The 21965-nt window shown below is 45.6% G+C and overlaps 1 protein-coding gene across 4 annotated transcripts in view; it reads right to left on the bottom strand.

Moving 5' to 3' along the window:
• Positions 1 to 274: 274 nt before the first annotated feature.
• ZCCHC17 (zinc finger CCHC-type containing 17) overlaps positions 275 to 21965 on the bottom strand; it is a 37047-nt gene continuing 15356 nt past the window's right edge. For all 4 annotated transcript variants that reach the window (XM_080921738.1, XM_080921741.1, XM_080921739.1 and 1 more), the window contains 5 exons: positions 17959 to 18059; positions 16651 to 16742; positions 10967 to 11067; positions 8907 to 9052; positions 275 to 581 (listed from right to left, as the gene is read on the bottom strand). In XM_080921738.1, the coding sequence (XP_080777864.1) occupies positions 420 to 581; positions 8907 to 9052; positions 10967 to 11067; positions 16651 to 16742; positions 17959 to 18059 (602 nt within the window). In that variant the 3' untranslated portion in view covers positions 275 to 419. The remainder of the gene's footprint in view (positions 582 to 8906; positions 9053 to 10966; positions 11068 to 16650; positions 16743 to 17958; positions 18060 to 21965) is intronic.

Below are 21965 nucleotides of genomic sequence, written 5' to 3' on the forward strand. Positions count from 1 at the left end.
ATGACCTTGGCTATGGATCTCTGGTTTAGCAGTCACCGCAAACGGTTCTCACTTTGAGTGCAGGCCCTGGCTGGGGGAATGGAGGCCGCTGTTCCACCACAGCCAGGCTCACCTCCACAGCAGCACCCGTGGCTTTAGCATGGACTCCTGCAGAGGAATCCAGCTCTGGCAGTGGCAGCCAGGGTGGTACTAGAACTTGAAGAAACTGAGCGTGTGAATGCAATGGTTGCAGGGGTCGCTTGCAAAGGGATCAGGAGCAACAAGGAAAAAACATTTTGGGAGCTGCTCTCTGGCTCTCCAATCTGCTTGCTACATGAGGAAAAGCCATCTGAAACCATGGGGACAAAGTCAGCGGGATAGGCCACATTCTCACTAGTGAGTCTTTGCAGGAGCCAGGGCTGCTGCGGCCTGTCCCACCCTCATTCCTTGTGCTTCTTCTTATGCTTCTTCTTCTTCTTTTTCTTCTTTGTAGCCTTGCTGTCCTTTGACGTGTGCCTTGCCTTCTTGCCTGTGTCACTCTCAGAGTCAGAGCTATCGCAGTCAGATGACTTCCTGTCTCTGTGTTTCTTTTTCTTCTTTTCCTAAAAGGGAAATGTAATGTTTCAATACATGTGTGTCTATTTCTAACATCAAAACCACAGCAGGTGACCAAAAGGTGAACTACAGCTGTGTGTGGTGTATACCTGCAATTCCAGCAGTTGGGAAGTGGGGACAGGGACATGAGGTCAAGGTCAGGCAGGACTACATAAACCGTTGCAAAAAGAAAGCCAGGGAAAGTGGTGCATGCCTGCAATCCCAGTGCTACAGAAGCAGATTCAGGATGGTAGACATCGTGAGTCTTCGACCAGCCAGACTAACGAAGACAGTAAAATCCCAAATGAGAGGGAGAACTAAGACACACAACAACACTCAGACCTTTATCTTATTTGAATCATGTTGAAAGTGTGCTTATGTATACAACACAGAAACACCACACACACACACACATACACACACACACACACACACACAACTGTGCACAGTTAATGCCCTGAGATTCCCCTGAGGCTGGAGTTAGTTGCATGTGGGTTCTGGGAACTGAACTGTAGAAGCACTTCTCCAGCCCAATGTTTTTTTCTTGTTGTTGTTTTTAAAGCAAGCATCTAGTCTTTTTCATTTGTCTGTGTTTGGGGCAGGGTTTCTCTGTGTAGCCCTGGCTGTCCTGGAACTCTATAGACTAGGCTGTCCTGGAATTCAGAGATCTGCCTGCCTCTGCTGGGATTAAAGGTGTGTGTCACCACTGCTGGGCTGATTTTTTTAAGTCCTTGCTGGGCATGGTAGATCTCAGCCTGATCTACAAAGTGAGTTCTAATATAACCAGGGCTATGGAAAGAGACCCTGTCTCAAAACAAATAAATATAAATAGGTTTAGGTCAATCCTTTTCATGGTCAAAGCATGAGGAAAAACAAATATTTTGTAGGAAGGAGGTTCTGAAGCAGGGTCTCCTGTAGCCCAGTTTTATCCTTGAACTGATCTTCATGCCTCAGCTTCCAGAGCACTGGAATGGTGCGAGTGTCCTACCCAGTCAGCTGTGTGAATTCTTTTGTTTTTTAAAGATTTATTGATTTATATAAATATATTGTCACTTTCTTCAGACACACCAGAAGAGGGCATCAGACCCCATTACAGATGGTCCCATGTGGATGCTGGGATTTGAACACAGATGGTTGTGAGCTACCATGGAGGTGACGGGAATTGAACTCAGGACCTCTGGAAGAGCAGTCAGTGCTCTTAACCTCTGAGCCATCTCTCCAGCCCTGCTGTTTGCATTCTTTGGAAGAAATATGTATGCCAAGCTTTCCTTTCTACTGCAATTGCTGTATTTATAACTTGTGTGTGTGTGTGTGTGTGTGTGTGTGTGCGTGCATGTGCGTGTGTGCTCGTGTGTATACATGCACTCCATAGCCCACAAGTGGCAGTTAGAGGACAGCTTTCAAGAGTCACTTCTCTCCCACCAACTCAGGTCTCAGCTTGAGCAATACCACTGGCCCCTCTATCATGTTTAATAAAAAGCATCTTCATAAGTAAGCTTACTCTACAAAGTACACCATGGGAGGTCTAGAACCCTACATGGGGGAGGCACTGCCATAGTGGATAGGGAGTTGTCTTGATCCCCTGGTGGCTTCCAGAATATAGACTGTAGACCCATTGTGATTCAAACTTGACCTTTCCCCTTAAGAGTAGCCCCACTGAAGTGCTGGCGATGGAAAAATGGCCCCTCTTACTCCTAAAGGGTAATAACATCATGAGCTACATGTGGCAAAGGAACTTCGAGAGGGAGCATGGCCATGTATGTGACTTTCCCTCACAGTCAAAGAAAGGGCAAGTGCTTTGAGAAGGAGCAGAATATGCCAGAAAGTCTGCAAAGGTAAACAAACATTTCACATCTCTTTTTTCCCACAAGGGGGAAAAGTTCCTAAAGTTAGACCCCACACACAAACCTGTCACCAGAGCTATCAGCACACACCCACAGAGTTGGAAGGTTGGTTCCCAGGCTTCTATGGGGCAACCTGGGTAGTTCTTCACACTGGATAAGCTGCCTCCTTGAATTTTAAATACCTATGGTGCCTCGGCAAAGTTCCTAACCTTTTAGACTACAGGAGAGGGAGGGAGAGCAGAAACAGGCTCTTGCTCCTGCAGGCTTTACAGCCACCATCCTGCAAGCCTGTTTGCCTGGGCAATCCACCTTGAGGTGACAGAAGGAACAGTGAGCCAGGTGTCACACAGACCCAGGCCTGAGCTCTACTTACTATTCTGCAGCCTTGGCAAGACATCACCACTGAGGTCTAGCTCTTCAAATGGAAAACAGATAAGAATAGCACTCCCACCACGTGCTGTGATGAGTCAATGAAACAGTATCCACGGCCTGGAGAAGTTAGAAGCCCGTCCCAGATTACAGAGGCAGGGCCGAACTCTGCATCTCTTAGGAGCACTGGTCCCCACTCTGGAGACCAGGCTGGCCTCAATTTCAGAGATCGGCCTGCTTCTGCCTCTTCAGTGCTAAAATCAAAGGTGTGTGTCTCCACCACCCGGTTCAAACTACGATCTTAACAGCTTCTCTAGTGTCTCTCACTTGGGATCTTTCAGTTACAGTCCAATCTTGATGCCATCAGTTCCGTCCCCTGCCATTCATCCAATCTCTCAACAGACTCTGTTGGCTCTGCCTTCAAATCCACATCAGCTCCTTTCTTATCCTCTCTATCACCGTTATGCCAGCATGCTCCAGGAATCTCCACCTGGAGTAAGTGTCTGTCACCCGGCCTCAAGATTCTGGCCTTACTTTCTGACCTTCACCTTTCCACATCGTAGCCAGAAAAATTCTTAAAACGTAAGGCAGAGGCAGATGGATCTCTGAGTTCGAGGCTGGGCTGATCTACAGGGTGAGTTTTGGGTCAGCCAGTACTATGCAGTGAGGCAGTCATTGCACTGCTGGAAATCAACTTAAGTAGAAAATGAAGTTCTTACAGCAGCTGGGCTGCTGTAACCTCCAGGCCTCCTGGTCTGCTGCCCTACACTAGCTACACCGTCTCTGCACTCTCCTCAAGTGTGCCAGGCTCATCCCCAGAACCCAGCTACTGCAACGCTGCAGATAACGCACTTATCCCAATAATACTCTTTTATTTTATTGAGACAAGGCCTTGCTATGAAGCCCAGAGAGGCCTTGACCATGGAATCCCGAGGCCATGGCCTCTCATGCTGGGATAACAGCACACCATCACACGTGGCTCCAGATGACAGCCTATAATGGTAGCATCTATCTACAATGGCAATAAAAGGCTGGCCTACCATGCGCAAGGTGCTGGGTCCAACACCACAAAACCACCCCAGAACTCTTTCTCCATGGCATTTGCGCTACTTGGTATATTAATGTCACACTGTGTTTGCCTACGTCTCTCCATAGATCACAATGCAACAACAATCATTCTGTACAGAGGTACATACAACAGAAGTTCCTCAGTGCAGGAAGCTGAAGTAAGTGTGTGTGTGTGGAGGGAATGGTGGGAGATGACATCATACCGCAGAAGTGGATATAGCGTACGTGGGTGTAATCTTAGTGTCTGGTAGACGGAGACAGGAAGACCAGGCATTTAAGGTCATCCTCCACTACACAGTGAGCTGGAGGCCACGTCTCAAACGTAGGAGTGGTAGGGAGGGGCAGGAAGATAGCTCAGCAAGATAAGCACTTGCTGTACAAACCTTGTGACCTGTGTTCAATCCCCAGAACCCACAGAAAAGGAAGGAGAGAGCTGACTCTATGCTGCTGTCCTTTGACCTCTGACACAGGCTGTGGCACACACACACCATCACACACCACATAAAACACTGACATAATATTCTTTTTGAAAGCTGAAGCACCAAGGCTTCTGAGCAGATCTTGGCCAGCATCTTCTGTCTCATAGGCCTAGTATTAAATATGCTCTTCTACAGGAATACAAAAGGAAGACACTGAAGCAACTTGAGAAGAAATGGGCAAGGTTCAACGGCTTTCATGTTTGACTTTCTAGCTGTAGTCCTGAGCAGGCTTAACTACATTTCACTTCCTGTCCTTTGAAGGTCATGAGAGCCAGTGACCTCCCTGGGATTTGTTTCTCTCCTTTATTACCGCACATACCTTCGCTGATTATCTTTTCCTTAAGCAATTAGCTGATTGAATGATGTGACCTGACTTCCTGTGAGATGCCTTTCACATGACTACTACTCACAGCCACTCCTGTCCGCATTCCTGTTGACAGTGCAGATCGAACGTCCTTCAAATCAACTGTTCCGTTCTTTTTACACATGGCCCCAGAACTCGAGTGCTGGAGTCATGTCCAAACCCACACACCGACTACCAAAGTCCAGTTTTTACAGGAAAGGAAAGCCCATTCCCTAGAGAACCCGAGGTTTGGAGGGGCTGCGACAGCGTACTCAGGTGAGGCAGGAGGGTAGTAAATTCAAGGCCAGCCTGGAATACCCAGTCTCCGAGAGGAGGAGAAAAAGGAAAGAGAAAAGAAGATTTAGAGGGTAAGAGACAGATAGGAGGAATCCTGGAATTTGGGAGACATGAGCCTGATCCATATAGACTATAGAAATAAATCAACAGCAACACCAAAAGATAAAGACCTCAGGTTACAAAACAAAACCTGGGGCGGGCAAGCTCCGTGGGTAAAGGTACTTGGTTTCAGCCCTGACGACCTACTCGATAGAAGGAAAGAACAGTGTCCAAGTTACCCTTGTCTCAAAAAACAAACACACAAACAAAAACTGGTTAGAGGTGATCTTAGTGTCTTGTTACATCAAGTGTCTAACACTATCCTGGACACATGTGAGGAAGGAGCAACATTATTTTCTTTTCTTTCTTTTTTTTTTTTAACATTATTTTCAAATGCTTAAAATATGTCCTCTCCAGGCACAGTGACAAAGCCAGCGGCACTCGAGGCCAGCAGTAGGATCACCAGTCCAAGGCTAGCCTGGGATGCAAGCAGTCAGACACTGTCTTAAGAAAGAAAAGGAAGAAGGAAGAGGGGAGGAGGGGAAGGAGGAGGGGGAAGAAGAGGAGGAAGAAGAGGGGGAGGAGGAGAGGGAAGAGGAGAGGAAAAGGAGGAGGAAGAGGAAGAAGAGAAGGAATGGGGGAGGGTTGGGGGAGAGGAAGAGGAGGAGGAGGAGAGCTTTTGTCAGGCCCTGGGAACTGACTGAATGTGAGACAGAGAATAGGATAAAGCCATGACTTCTCATTTAGGGGCAGAGACACGAAGTGTGGTGGTATGTGTGTGTTTGGTCAGAGAGCTCATGAAAGAGATTATGTAGGGGCTGGAGAGACAGCTCATTGGTTAAGGGACTAGCAGCTCTAATAGAGGACCCAGGTTCAATTCTCACCATCCACATAGCAGCTCACAATGGACTTCCGCCTGTGGCGTCTATTGGCATCAGGTGTACACACGGTGAACAGACAAGCATGCAGGCACAATACCCACAGACACTGAATAACAACAAAACCCCAAGAGACCGCAGAGCACAGCAGTGTGTTTGAGTGTTGGAGCTAGGTGTTGTGGTGAGAATGGCTCCAGAGGTGGAGGCAGGAGGGTCAATGGAAAGTCAGCCTGAACTGCATAAGGAGTTTGAGCTCAGTCTGAGCTACATGAGACCATGTCTCCTAAAACTGAGAGTCATCTAGGGAGTAACTTGTCATCAGTTTCTATTCTGAGGGTCTGGGCGTCACCCCAGAGGGAACACCACCAAAGATTACAACAATCCCACTCTGTAAATCAAAGAACTGCAGTTAGTTTAAACTTACACAGCCAGCCACCCCAAGGGCATCAAACTAGATTTGAAAGACTCAATCCAAAGTCTAAAGTACCAGGGAGAGCCCAGGTGAGGGACACAGAGAGAATAAATACACAAGTCTTCTAACGGTATAATGGATCCTTTCCCTTACCCACACAGTGACAACAATCCTCCATTTGTGAGATTGCCCCTGAGCAAAGAGACTATATCAGAGCCTTCACTCCTAGAGCTTGCAAGCCTGACACAAAATGACCACTTAACAACTTTTCAAAAAGCTGAGTTTGGGGGCTCACCTGCAACCCCAGTACTCAGCATGCGTTGCCAAGAGCCACTGAAAGCTCAAAGCCAGCTGGGGTTACAGAGTGAAAATCAATCTTAAAAACAAAAACAAAAACAAAAAAGCTGGGTGCGGAGGTGCACACCCGTGATCCCAGCTCTCAGGAGGCTGAGGTGGACCTCTGGTGAGTTTGAGGACAGCCTGATCTACAAACAAGCACTCCAAGGCAAACTAGGACTACACAGTGAGAAACTACCCTCCAAATATCAACCACACAGAACAAAACAAAACTCAATAACCAATCACAGAAATATCCTGCAAGTTAAGGAAACAACTATTGGCTGACCGAACTACAGCACAGTTCTTTTACATCTCTGCATGGAACATTCCATATCACATTACCGTCTGCACCACAGTAAGACATGCTTGTGAATCACTGTGCTCTAAGCAGTGAAAGGAGACAACTCCGAAACATATATATTTAATTAATTAATTAATTAATTTAGTGGGAATTGGTTTGCCTACATGTGCTTATGTGCACCATATGCAGCCTGGTGCTCATGAAGGTTAAAAGAAGGCATCAAACCCCTGGAACTAGAGTTACGAATGGTTGTGAACCACCATGTGGGTGCTGGGAATCAAACCCAGGTTCTCTGCAATAGCAACAAGTGCTCTTAACCACAGAGTCATCTCTCCAACCCCAAGAGGCCAAAGTCTTCAATATCTTTTGTTGTTCTTTTCTTTCTTTCCTTTTTCCTTTGAGGCAGGGTCTCTCTATGTAGACTGGCTAGCCTCCAACTCACAGGCCCACCAGGCTTTCTGGTTTTTTCTTCTTAGACAGACAGTCTGCAGCCCCCACATACCTGGAACTCACTCTGCATGCTATGCTGCCCTGAACCTGCAGCAATCCACCGTCCTCTGAGGGCAGAGATTACAGGTGTGAGTGATCAGTCTGGCTCCCCTGACTCAGTAATTTTTTTAATTTTTTTTAAAAGATTTATTCTTATTGCTTTTTAAATTATGTTTAATTATGTATCTACGTATGCCTGTGAGTACAGGGCACAGAGGCTAGAGGTGTCAGACTTCTCTGGAGTCAGAGTTACAGGTGGTTATAGCTGACACATGACATGAGGTCTAGAAACTCATGGGAGCTCTGGACAGCAAGCTCTTAGCCAATGACCCATCCCCTCTTCTAAGATGATTAATTTATTTTTATTTTACATGTGTGGGTGTTATGCTTGTACAGTGCCGTTGGAGGCCAGAAGAGGGTGTCAGATCCTCTGGAACTGGAGTTACAGGTGGTTGCTAGCCACCACAGGGTACTGGCAACTGAAGTCAGATCCTCTGCAGGAGCAGCCAATACTCTTAACTACTGAGCCTCAATTCAGTAAGCTTAACCCAGGAACATATGTAAGGAGGTATAGCCTAGAATTGAAGTTGAAGTTGGAAGTATAAGTATCTAATAACAATGAAATAAATTAATGATTATACCTAAGCACAGGAGTGCACTAGAGAGGAGGATCGAGAGTTTAAGGGCATCCTTCGCTGTATAGCAAGTTGGGGCTGGTCTGAGCTACAAGAGAATCTGTCTCAAAAAAAAAAAAAAAAAAATCAATCAATCAATCAATCAATCAATCAATCAATCCTCACAGTCATAGTGTAAAACTTTATGTGGCTCTTTTGTTTGCTTGTTTGTTTTGTTTTGATTTCTTAAAAGAAAGATTTATCTATTTATTTAATGCATGTAAGTACCCTGTAGCTAGCTGTCTTCAGACACACCAGAAGATGGCGTCGGATCCCATTACCAATGGTTGTGAGCCCCATGTGGTTGCTGGGAACTGAACTCAGGACCTCTGGAAGAGCAATCAGTGACTGCTGAGTCATCTCTCCAGCCCCCTTATTTTGCTTTTTGAGTCTGGGTTTCTCTGTGTAGCCCAGGCTGGCCTGGAACTCTTGGGATCCACCATTACATGGCTTTTAACATCAAGCTCTTAAAACCACTTAAGAATACTTAAAAAACAAGGGGCTGGATGGCTCAGTGGTTAAGAGCACTGGCTGCTATACTAAAGGTCCTGAGTTCAATTCCCAGCACCCAGATGATAACTCACAAATATCAGTAATGGGATGTAATTCCCTCTTCTGGTATTCATGAAGACAAAGCACTCATATACATAAAATACAAAAGTAAAACTGCCAATACAACTCTCTCTGAAAAGATTATGAGGGCTTGCTTTTTAAAATTTTCTCTACTCCTAAATGCTTACAAAAAGCATTTGTATTTGAGACCTACAAAACCAGGACACACAGCAGCAGGCCAGCTCTTACCTTCTTTCTCTTCCTGGAAGAATTCTTTGTGGGATCAGGCTTCTCAAGTCCTTCTGCCTTTGCCTCCTCTTTTTCCTCTTCCTCTTCAGGGATCAGAGAATACTTGGTTCCACCTGGCTGCATGAAACAGTCCTTTGCAAAGTGGCCTGTGGAGAAGAGCACAGAGGTTAGAGAGGGAAGAAGCCACTTTCCTCTGCTGGTGGATGCTTCCTGGAGGCTCCTGGCAGGGCCCACCAGTTCAAAACATTACTGAGTTTATCTGGGGCAGTGTTTCTGTCACCTCAAGGTGGCAATGCTCACTCAAGCAGGGGAGCAGCTGGTGACAGAGCTGTGAGAGTCGCTGGTGCAGCTTTGGAAATGGCTGAAGGTCCAAACAAGAAGGCTTATGCGGCTCTCCCTCTCCTTTAGCAATGGGGCTTATTAATTTTTAAAGATCTATTTTGGAACTCGTTCCTGACAATGAAGGGCTGCTCCAGAGAGCAGAATGCTTGACAGAGGGAACTGAACTGCAGGCCAGGCCCTAAAGGAAGAGAGCTGGCAATAACTGGGTCCTCACATCCAAGCCAACACAGAGACAGGCACAGACACCCCGGGTGCCTGAGAATTCAGACCATCTGGTCTGGCAAGGGCCGCAGAGATCATGAGACCCAACACCCTGCATCTGCATTAGGTACTGAGACCTAGAGCTAAGCAGCTCAGGGTCACACAGCAGCAAAGCTAACACTTAGCTCGGGTTGGATATTTCTCTGCCTTGTGCTGCTTTTGATGCACCAAAGCCAACCACCTTCAACCTGACCTTTGCTGACTGGGTCAAATCCTACTTGTCATTATTCTTGCTCTATGGAGCAACAGGTGGATATCAGTAGGTGCTCCACACTAAGCCTGTGCTATTACTGAAGGTCCCTTTTTTGTTGTTTTGGAAGATGAGTTTTTTTTTTTTTTTTTTTTTTACTATGTGTATACATGTGTGGGTATGTGCATATGAGTGCAGGTGCCCAAGGAGACCAAAAGAGGGAGTCCAATCCTCAAGGGGACAGATTCCTTCACTGCTACATTCTATTATTTCACTAATAAAAGTAGGGGCTATAAAGCCCCACAGACTCAGGGCTGGAGAGCTGGCTCAGCAGTTAAGAGTTCTGGCTACTCTTCCAGAGGACCCAAATTCTATTCCCAGCACCAACATGGCAGCAGCTCACACCTGTCTGTAACTTCAGTTCCAGAGGATCCAATGCACTCACACAGACATGCATGCCTGTAAAAACAGCAATGCATATAAAAACAAAACAAAACAAAAAAACCAACCCTCATAAATTCAACCAGGACACAGATCTGCTACTATCACTACAGAAAACAGACAAAGCAGCTGACTCTCTTCTCTGTATGGCCCCTTTCTCCTTCTCTTCACTTGCCCCCTTGCCCTTCCACCTGCTCCTGGCCGGCCTCTTCTCTCCCTCTTCTCTCCCTCTCTCTGTCTCTGTCTCTGTCTCTGTCTCTCTCTCCTCTCTCTCTCTGCCTCTACTCCCTTCTCAACTCCCTTTCCCACGCCGCTAAATAAACTATTCCATACTAAAAATAAATAAGTAGAAATGAACAAAGCATGATGGGTGGGAAGTCGAGACAGGAGGTGGCAAATTGAGGTCACTCTGAAAATGAGAAGATGGCAATCTCTCTCATTATGGCTCAATAAGGGAAGTCAGGCTGAAAAGCTTTTAATATTTGAGTAAGACTAGAAGAAACCTAAGGAAATAGAGCCAGCCAAAAGCAAGCGACAATCCTTATCTCTGTTACAAAAAGGCACTCTGTTAAAAATTTGAAACTTAATTCTGAGCTAAAGAGGAGAAAGAAAGGGTCTAATTGAGACCTGTAAGGAACACATCTCCAAGGCAGTTCATTTCTACAGGACAGTAATCTGCCTGGAGAAAAGTGTGGCGGAGGACCGTGAGTGAGTGCAGACAGCAGCTGACCAAAAAACACAGGGCGCTAATCTAACCCCGTCTCCTTCAACCAGCAGAGTGTCTGTCCTCAAAGAGAGGAGACAGAAATGGCAGGCTTGCCCTTACCTTTGCAGCCACACTTCTTGCAGGTTGTGTTCAGGACAGCCTCAAGGGTGATCTTCTGCCCAGTGTAATCCTGGAAGGACCGCCTGCGCCTCTCTTCTTGCCTGTAATGAAAGACATCCTGACCACTGGCGCTTTTCAGAGAAGCGGCCAGGTATATTACAGCGCACTGCTGCGCGGGGGTTTGGTTTTGTTTTTGAACAATGAAAAGAGAAAGAGAAGTGTTGGACAGAATGAGACAATGGAGACAGAACAAGACAGTGGAACCACTCCCCCTCTTTTTCTTTTTTCTCATTTAGAATGAGGCTTTGAATTCACAATTATGAATGAGATGAGGCTTCCTTTCAATAATATACAGGAAAAGATATTTGAAAGCATAAGTGCCAGGCAGTGGTGGCACAGGCCTTTAATCCTAGCACTCAGGAGGGAGAAGCAGGTGGATCTCTAAACTCGAGGCCAACTTGGACTACAGAGTAAGTTCCAGGACAGCCAGGGCTATACAGAAAACCCTGTCTCCAGAAAAAAAAAAAAAAAAAAAAAAAAAGACAGAGAGAGACGTCGAGGGGAAGAATGATTACCATGGAAAAGCACCCTGCAGCCCTCAACAGATCACTCATGGCCTTAGACAACTGTACAGACTCTACAAACCAAGGTCAAGTTCCTTAGGAGATCTTGGTCTGGGGCTTTCAGTTAGCTTCTCAACTCCTTTCCCAGCCCCCAATTTATTTCCCTTAGGCCCTGGCCAAGAGCTAACTCAACTTTTCATAGGTGCTGAGTGCAATGCCTCCCCCCAACGATGTGCTCAATACCCAAAAGTAGTTCCCTCTTGCAAGGCTTCTTCCCTGAGCCACAGGTTACTTCTGCCTCTACTCCTATCACACTTTTAATGGGCATGAGCTCCTATAGGAAAGACACTCACTCACAGTAATATACAGCTCGTCTGCTTTCTTTCTGGTCTGAATCTCCCCTCCCATATGACCAGCACCGGGACTGATAACAGCAGAAATCTCATGCTTGTTCCTAGTTAGGCCTATTCCTAGAGTGTCCACCATTCTAGCTGTCAAAAGCACAAATTCACCTTTTTTTACAGTAGTTTTCAGGACACCCGTTATAAGGTACGTCCTATAATCCCAAGACTGGGGAGGTTAAGTAGGAGTTCCACAAGCCTGAGCAATTTAACAAAGAGCTGTCTTAAAATAAAAGTACTAAAGTACCTGGGATATTAACTTGGTGTTAAAAATATATGTCTAGCATACAAAAATCCCTGGTTTCAACTTTTAGTACCAAAAGGTACATAAACACACACCCAGAGGGAAAGAAAGACACACACACACACACACACACACACACACACACACACACACTTAGGATACTTCCTGTATAATTCTGTTGTTTGTGAAACTCATCCACATCATTGTCTTTAATTGAGAGATATTTATTCCCATTGGTATATGATATTATTTTGCTGTTGTGAAAGACAGGCTGACTTTGACCTCACAAAGTCAAAAAAATAATCATGATCTCACATATGCCACCATGTTAGAGAAAAATATGGTTACTAAACATTTTTTAATATGGCTAGTGTGACTACAGAATTACTGATGTACCCATCCACCCTATCTACCCATCTACCCATCCACTCCATCTACCCATCCACCCCATCTACCCATCCACCTCATCTACCCATCCACCCCATCTACCCATCCACTCCATCTACCCATCCACACCATCCACCCCATCTATCCCATCCACCCCATGCACCCTATCTATCCCATCCACCCCATCTACCCATCCACCCCATCCACCCCATCTACCCATCCACCCATCCACCCCATCTACCCATCCACTCCATCCACCCCATCTATCCCATCCACCCCATCCACCCCATCTACCCATCCACCCCATCCACCCCATCTACCCATCCACCCCATCTACCCATCCACCCCATCCACCTCATCTACCCATCCACCCCATCTACCCATCCACCCCATCTACCCATCCACCCCATCTACCCATCCACCCCATCTACCCATCCATCCCATCCACCCCATCTATCCCATCTACCCCATTTACCCCATCTACCCATCCACCCCATCTACCCATCCACCTCATCTACCCATCCACCCCATCCACCCCATCTATCCCATCCACCCCATCTATCCCATCCACCCCATTTACCCCATCTACCCATCCACCCCATCTACCCATCCACCTCATCTACCCATCCACCCCATCCACCCCATCTATCCCATCCACCCCATCTATCCCATCCACCCCATCTATCCCATCCACCCCATCTATCCCATCCACCCCATCTATCCCATCCACCCCATCTATCCCATCCACCCCATTTACCCCATCAATGAACTACTGGAGTACATGGAGAGGCCGATCCTACAGATCCAAAGCTACAGGAGCTCCATGACACAGGGCAACAACAGGATATTGTTCATGAGAGGAGTCCCAGTGAGGCTCCAGTCTTGATAGAGTAGCAAAAGCCAGAGGCCTCGAGCCAGACCAAAGAATCATAAAACGAATATATGCAAGCAAAGAACTGTGGACAAAGGGTACACTGTAGGACACACTGTGACACACTGTGACACACTACAGCTTCCAGAACAAGGGTTTTTGTTTTTTCCTTCTGTTGAGAGGGAGGCTACAAGAGAGGAGGGCGGGAACAAGGGTGGGGAGAGACAAGGGGAATTGGGATGCATGATGGAAAATTCACAAAGAACCAATAAAAAGTAAAGCAAGACAAAACAAAAAACCAAACTGCATGGGGCTAGAGAGATGGCTCAGAGGATAAGAACGTTTGTTGTTCTTCCAAAGGATTGAGGTTCAGTTCCCAACACCCAAATAGCTTACAGCCACCTGTAACTTTAATTCCAAGGGATCAGACATCCTCTACTGGACTCTGAGGGCACTACACACAAGTGGTGTAGACATGCATGCAGACAAAACACCTATATGGATTTTCAAAAAAGAAAACCCAAAAGGTACTAAATCTGAGACCCTGGGGCTTGAGCTGGAACTTCCTCCATGCAAGGCAAGTGCTGCACCCGAGCTTCACTCCAGCCTCCTCCTTCCTTTTTGTTTTGAGACGGGATGCGGCTCACTAAGCTGCCTGGGCAGTAACTAGGGCTGCACCCTCAAACCTAGTTCTGAAATTTTACTTAATATTCATTAATTTACATTTAAATAGTCCCGTGTTATACATAGCTACCCGAGTGGACACTGCAGACAAGCATATAATTTAAGTTCTGAAAATGTCTGCATACACATTTGGCCTTTGTCCTAGAAGAATCTAAGTGCACAAAGAGTCAATTTCTGGTCTGAATTATAGAAATGGGCCTTTCAAAACACAGTGAAGTCTGAATAACAAAACCAAGACAGGCCTCTGAGAGCACAGGTCTTCAGGTGTCCTTGTCTGAAGGGCTGAGTGTTAAGAGGCCTGAGCAGCAGCTTAAACACATCCTCCTTAGAATCAATGCCAGTCCTCTGGGATTTCAACATAGCACATGCCCAATCAGACCCCCACGGCACAGGTGTCACGAGGCCAGCCCACTTTCCATCCCCACTGCCACTGTGCTGGTTACACAGTATCATAGCTCACCTCAACAGTACTTGGGAGGCAGAGGCAGGGGGATCTCTGAGTTCAAAGCCACCCTGCTCTACAAAGTCAGTTCCAGGACAGGTAGGGCTACACAGAGACACACTGTCTCAAAATACCAAAAAATAAAAAATAAAAAAGATCTGCTTAAGATCATGCTCTAGTCTGGAGAGGACAAAGAGTCTGGATTGATGTCTAACTCTAACACCTGTGACCCCTTCCACTCTGCGCTGCTTCCCTGGTGTCCCACAGTGTGTCACAGCCCATCTGAGTTGAATTATAAAAGATTACCACTGTAACAGAAGTGTTTTACAGATACGCAGACCTACATATACATCAATATTTAGCAACTAAACTACAGAAATATTAAAGGCTAAGTCCCATGCAGTGGCTAGAGGTACTCTGCTGGGCAGAACGTGTGCTTTCACACTGGGTCCTACATTAAGTCTCTCACCTATAATTTCCTATACAGTCACAGGTGACTTATCTCCAGCTACAAAGTAGAAATGTGAAGAGAAACAGACCATACTCACCGTACAGGCTACCGTGAGCATCACAGACTTGAGGTCCACCTGCCTTATGTCTGGTACGCACACATCTTCAGTAAACACCACCTCCCTACTTTTCAGATAAAGTCCTTCATAGCTGAAGAGATTTTTCTCAGGAGGAGAACTAAGAGGGCTTCACATTTTTTTCTGTAATGAAGATCTCACTCAAATTATGTTCATTGCTCTTTGTGGTTATGTTCCTGAGCCAGGATCTCACTATGTAGCCCAGGCTAGCCTATAACTACATATTCTCTTGCCTTAGTCTACCAAATACTGGGATTATAGAAATGTGCCACCACATCTGGTTATTAATCAATGTCACTGCCAGAGAGGAAGATGATGTTTAACACCAAAATCAACAAATAATAATATGGTTAACTTAAAGATAAATGTGTGATTTAGTTGGCTTTTGTGAAACACTAGAAACAGTGAATACGCCCTGAGGGTGGGAGTGGACAACTTTACGGAACTGGGTCTTTCCTCCCACCTTTGTGGGAGCTTCAGGGACTGAGCTCGGATCGGCAGGTTTCCAGAGCAAAGGCCTTCCCCAGTGAGCCTTCCAGCGAGGGCTCTCAAAGATTAAGCAAATTCTGGCTGGAAATTTAGTAAAGAGCCAGAAACACTGGCATAGCTTTTAGTTCCAGAACCTGGGAGGCAGAGGCAGGTCCATCCTGGCCTACACAGTAAGTTTCACAACAGCCAATGCTTATGTTAAGAGACCCTGTCTTAATACAAACAAGAACAACAATAATAATGGAACAATGTAAATAGTAGTTTCTCTCGAATTGAAACATTCCCTCCTGGGGTACATAGAGAGAGACACTCTCACAAACCACACACACACCTTTTCCCATGAGACAAAACAAAAGCCTTTGCTATACAAGTTCGAGGAGCTGAGGTACTATCCCTGAGACTTGAAGGGTAGCAGGAAAAGAACTGTTGCCACAAGTTGTCCCCACATATATGCCGCTAATAAAGAAATGAGTGTCTTTTCAATTTTTTTTAAAATGAAAAACAGGATCTGAGGCAGACAGCAAGCATCCTGGATCTCCGGACCCCACCCTTAGATCAACCATCAACCTTCCATTCTCAAGTGGAAGGTGCTGTGTGTTAAAGATGTGGGAGCTCAACACCACCCATCTCTCCCTTTCCTCAGAGCCAATGTAGAAACCTGTCTGGAGAGGCAGTGGCAGCACCTCATGAGCTGCTGACAGGCAGGGTTGAGACAGGAGACAGAAAACAAAACTGCTGAGAAGACACTAGATCCCTGCCTGATACACTCTTCCGCTCCACACAGGCGCGTGCTGCGTGCACCCCAGCTGCAGCATGTGGGAATGTAAGGTAAGAGCACTGAGATTTGAGGCTACCCAGGCTACTCAGCGAGGCCCTGCTTGGAAACACTCAAGAAGCATAGTTCCACCTGTAAAATCTAAGGTCACCTACTCGGAGACGCTCAGCAGCAGCCCAGCCTATCCTAGTTTACTGCATCTGTACTTGTGGGGTTTCAGCTCTCCAACCCCTTTACCTACTCAATGATAACGTTGTTGGGATCGAGGTCTTTCCCAGTTCCTTGGTTGACAACTTTCATGGAGAGGGACACTTTTATTCTATCATTTTTCATCTGAAAAAGACAAAAAAAGAGTCACCAAAACCCCTTTGTGTGTGTGTGTGTGTGTGTGTGTGTGTCTGTGTGTGTGTGTGTGTGTGTAGGGGAGTGTCAGTACATGTGTGTTCAGAAGCCAAAAGTCAACCTAGTCATGCCTCATTCCTCTGGAACCCCTACACAATTTTTTGAGAACTGGAGCTCCCCTATTCAGTCAGGGACCAGCAAGTCTCTGGGGTCCTCTGTCTATACTGCCTCAGCACTGGGATTACAGGAGCGCACCACATCTAGCTTTCAACTTAGATGCTAGTGTAAGTGAACTCACTTCATGCCTACATGGCAAGTATATACCAACCGAGCTATGTTACCAAGCTCCAAACCCCTTGAAAACCTGACCACATATCTGTAGCACCTCAGAGTTCAACTTGTAAATATTAGAGCAAACTCTAACCTCAAACCGACTAAGCACTAAGCTAAGAACAGGTCGTGGGTAGAAGAAGTAAAAAGGGCAGACATAATGGCTGAAGAGATGCTGTCAAACTAACATGAGTTCAACCCCAGAATTCACATGGTGCAGAGAGAGAAGAGACTCCAGCAAGCTGTCCTCTGATCGACACACACACTGTAGGCTGCATGTGGGGATAGACAGACGGGCAGCAGACATACGCACTCTCTCTTTCCTCAGCTTCCTGGATGCTAAAATTACCAGAGAATGACACCATTCTCCGCTCCGGCCCCATCATACAGCTACAAAACCTAACACATCGAAGCACTCAACCATTTTCAGCTTCTTCATGGTGTCCTGGTAGACCACGGAGGGCAGGCATTCCCATGCCTGCGCTGCCCATCCACTGCGTAATCCCAGATTCTAGGAGAGATGGCTGCAAGTGTGTGTCCTTTTCCTTTCGGCACAAGATGAAGTATATATGACAAGTACTCTCTGAAGCTATGCTAAAGAGTAAATCTCCTTCTTTGGTTCTTTTCTTTCTGAACCGCAGGAGGAGAGTTCTATGAACACACACTCCCCCACTACACTTCTATTCTTCATGCTATTTCTCCCAAGTCTGCAGGACAGCCAACCAGATTCAAACTCAAGACAGATGACTGGGACAAGATTTAAAAATAAAGACATCAGCCACCAGGCACATTTACACACGTACCATCATGGAACTCCAATAAAAACTTCAGCTTTTTATAAACCTTTCAAACCACACGAAGGTACAGGAAACTTTACCTCTCGGCCGATAAGCTTCACCCACACTTTGTCTCCAACATCTACTATCTCAGAAGGCTTATCCACTCGACAAGACGACATGTGAGTTCGATGGACCAGACCTGAGACGAGAAAGAAAAAACACACATTTATACTCCGAATGCACGGGTAGGACAGATAGGAGCTGGGGAATACAGGGAGGATTTTACATTTCTGATAACATTTTATATAGATTAAAACTATAAACTAAAACAATTTAAGATCACCCATTAACTTAGTCAACCAACCAACACTGTTTAAATTTTACTTTATATGGGTGATTTGCCTACATACATGTCTGTACATCATGTGTGTATCTACTACTCAAAGAGGCCAGATGAGGGTGCCAGACCTCCCAGAACCAGTGTTACAGTCAGCTGTGAGCTGCCATGTGTGTGCTGAGAATCAGATCTTGGTCCTTTGGGAGCACAGCAAGTGTTCTAAACCAGAGAGCTGTCTCTCTACCCCAACAAACACTGATTCAGTAACTTCAGGGATGGAGAAGAGCTCAGCAGTAGAATGTGCTCAGTATGCACTAGGCCGGGATTCAATTCTTAGCACCAAGAGATGGGGGGGGAGGAGTAAAAATATGTAATGAAATGACAGCAACCACATAATACTGAGCCGAGTTTTATCTTCTGTGGTACTGGGGATTGGCACCAAGCCCCCTGCATTCTAGGGGGGCATTCTACCACTGAGCTTAAACCCTTAACCTCTCAAAAGATTTTTAAAGGTTTATTTATTTGTTATATATAAGTATAATATAGCTGTCTTCAGACACACCAGAAGAGATCAGATCTCATTACAGATGGTTGTGAGCCACCATGTGGTTGCTGGGATTTGAACTCAAAACCTCTGGAAGAGCAGTCAGTGCTCTTAACCACTGAGCATCTCTCCAACCCAAAAGGTTTATTTTAACTATGTGTATATGTGCCTACATGCCAGGTGTGTCTGTGTGTATATTTATGTGCAGATGCCCACAGAGCCCAGAGGGGGATATTAGAGCCCCAGGAGCTGGAGTTACAGGCAGTGGTGAACAGCCAACATGGTTGCTGGGAAACAAACTCTGGACCCCTGCAAGAGCAGCCACTGCACTTTCTGCTGAGCCATCTCTCCAGCCCCACTCAGAGTGTGGACAGAAATACAAGTTGGTGAAATTCTTTAAAAGCAAAGGCTTCCTTCTTTGGTGTTGATCCTTTATCCTTCTAGTACCTGGCATATGACAGTCAAATGCTTCTACCACTGGCCAAGGCATTCATACCTTTGCTACAAGAATATCTGGAATTGTTCCCAAAGAAAAAGACATCAATAGAAGCAAAACTGTGGGCAAAAACACTGCAGGTGTTACTATGCAGGAATGTTAAAAATCTAAGAACTGTAGCCTGGTGCTGTGGGTGGTGGCCGTGGTGAAAGCAGCAGCACACGCCTTTTATCCCAGAACCTAGGAGGCAGAGAAAAGGGGATTCTCTCAGTTCCAGGCCAGTCCACCTACAAAGGGAGTTCCAGGACTACACAGAGAAACCCTGTCTGGATAACAAAATCAAAAACAAAATTAAGAATTGGGGTTGGAGAAATGGTTTGGCAGTTAACAGCACTCATTTCCAGGACTGGAGAGATGGCTCAATGGTTAAGAGCATTTGGCTGCTCTTCCAGACCCCAGTTCAATTGCCAGACCCACATGGCAGCTCACAATTGTCTCTAGCTCCAGTTCCAGGGGATCCAACACCCTCATGCAGACATGCATGCAAAACACATTCTGTGCATTCATGTAATGCACAGAAAATACAATTAAAGAGAGAAAGAGAGAGAGAGAGAGCGCACTGCTCTTGCAGAGGCAGGTTTATTCCCAGCACCCACATGATGCTATCAGTATGATCACAAACACTAACTCCATTCCCTAGGGATCCATGCTTTCTTCTGACTTCTGAAGGCACCAGATATGCACATGTTCCCCATATATTCAGACAAAATACTCATTTGCATAAAACAATACAATAAATAAATATAAGAAAAAATGGTATATAGTGGCTCATACTTGTTAGCCCAATACTGGAAAAACTAAGATAGGAGGATCACAAATTTGAGACCAGCCTGGTCTACATGGTGAGTCCAAAACAGCCGGGGTTACAGACTGAAACCCAATTTCAAAACGAAAAGAACAAAACACATTTGAAATCCACTTAATAACTAATAATTGGAAAGCATCTTGGAAAACAATAGTAAATCTGTCAAAAGGAAAAGGAAGTAACCATTTAAGTTAGTTACAGAAAATAATTACAGTTGATGTTAAGTAAAGGATCTCACTATGTAGCCTTGGCTACAGGTCTCAGCTATAGGTCTGTGCCACATACCCTGGCAAAGTACTATTTTCAACATTCAACAGGCAACAATGTTTAGAAATCAATAACCAATATTAGTGAGAATAGAAAAATAAGAAGCATTATTAAGTTAGAATTAACTTTTAGAAGTTACCTAACAATAACTATCAAAACCTAGAAGTCTGGGGGAGGGAGGGAAGGTAGCACAGGCATACAACACTTGCCTAATATGTACGTCCTGAGTTTGATCTGCAGCACCACAAAAATCAATTTTAAATGTTAAAATAACTTTGACTTTGGCTGGGCATAGAGGTACACAGCTCTTGGGAGGTAAAGGCAAGTGGATCTCTGTGGGTTCAAGGTCTGCACAGTGAGTTCCAGGTCTCAAAACAGGAAGCACACCAGGCAGGGGCACACTCAGGAGGCAGAGGCAGGCAGAGCTCTGAGTTCTAGGCCAGCCTGGTCTACAGATGGGAGTTCCAGGACAGCCAGGGCTACAGAGAAACCCTGTCTCAAAAAACCAAAGCAGCAACAACAAAACCCCACAAAGCACAAAACAAACAATTCGCATGCTTTTAAACACAAAGCCATCTCTCCAGCCACTTAAAATAATTTTAGAATATCCCTTTCTTGACTGTTGAAGGTGAATTCCTTTAAAGAACAACCTTCTTTCTATATCTCAAGGTAATTTCCTGCTGTGGGCACAAGACAGTCCAGTCAATCAAGGAACGCCATCCTCCTGATTGTAGTAATTGGCTGGTTAGGTAGAGACACAGGAAACCACTTGTGCCAATCAATCACCCATCTCAAAACACACCTACCAACTACAAACTGCTGTATATACACAGCTTGACCAGTAGGTGTCAGGAGTCGCCAGAAAAAAGTAAAGATCACAGATGAAGTCTAGAGGTATAAACTGAGCTAAATCACCTATAATACCAGCACATGGGAGAGGTCAGAGCTTGAGGTTATGAATGGAGATACCTTCTTTAAAAGCAAAACAAAACACAAACACCTGATACTAGCTGATGAAAAAACTGGAAGTCCTTGGTCATATCAGCCAAAACACATGTCTGTCCTGCCCCCTTCCATCAGCCCTGGCTATCAGGCTCACCATAACTACTTCTAGGAACCCTGCCTAAGAAAATAATCAGGCTGGGTTGTGCTGTGCACTCAAGCTGACCTTTGACCATGCAGACTCATCTACTTGCCTTAGTAGCTGAGGACTGATGCAGGCTGCCATGCTGGCACAACACATCAACTAACACCCAACACAAGCACAGCAAGTGCATCAATCCTGGGCTGTCACCAGAAGAGCCAGCCAAACAGCCAGTGATCTACTTCACAGTAAAAATGTGTGGAGCTGGAGAGATGGCTCAGCAGTTAAGAGCACTGACTGCTCTTCCAGAGGTCCTGAGTTCAATTCCCAGCAACCACATGGTGGCTCACAACCATCTGTAATGAGGTCTGATGCCCTCTTCTGGTGTATCTGAGGACAGCTACAGTGCATTTATATATAATACAAAAATCTTTAAAACAACAAAAATGTGTACAGTACTGTGTGTATATCCAGCATTTTCCTTGGCAAAACAAAAATACAATACAAAGTTACATAGTGTGACTACAAATCCTTAAAAGTGCATCTTTAAAATGTGCATCAAAAAAAATGCT

The sequence above is a fragment of the Micromys minutus genome, assembly GCF_963924665.1.
Source record: "Micromys minutus genome assembly, chromosome: 9".
NCBI classification, from domain to species: Eukaryota; Metazoa; Chordata; class Mammalia; order Rodentia; family Muridae; genus Micromys; species Micromys minutus.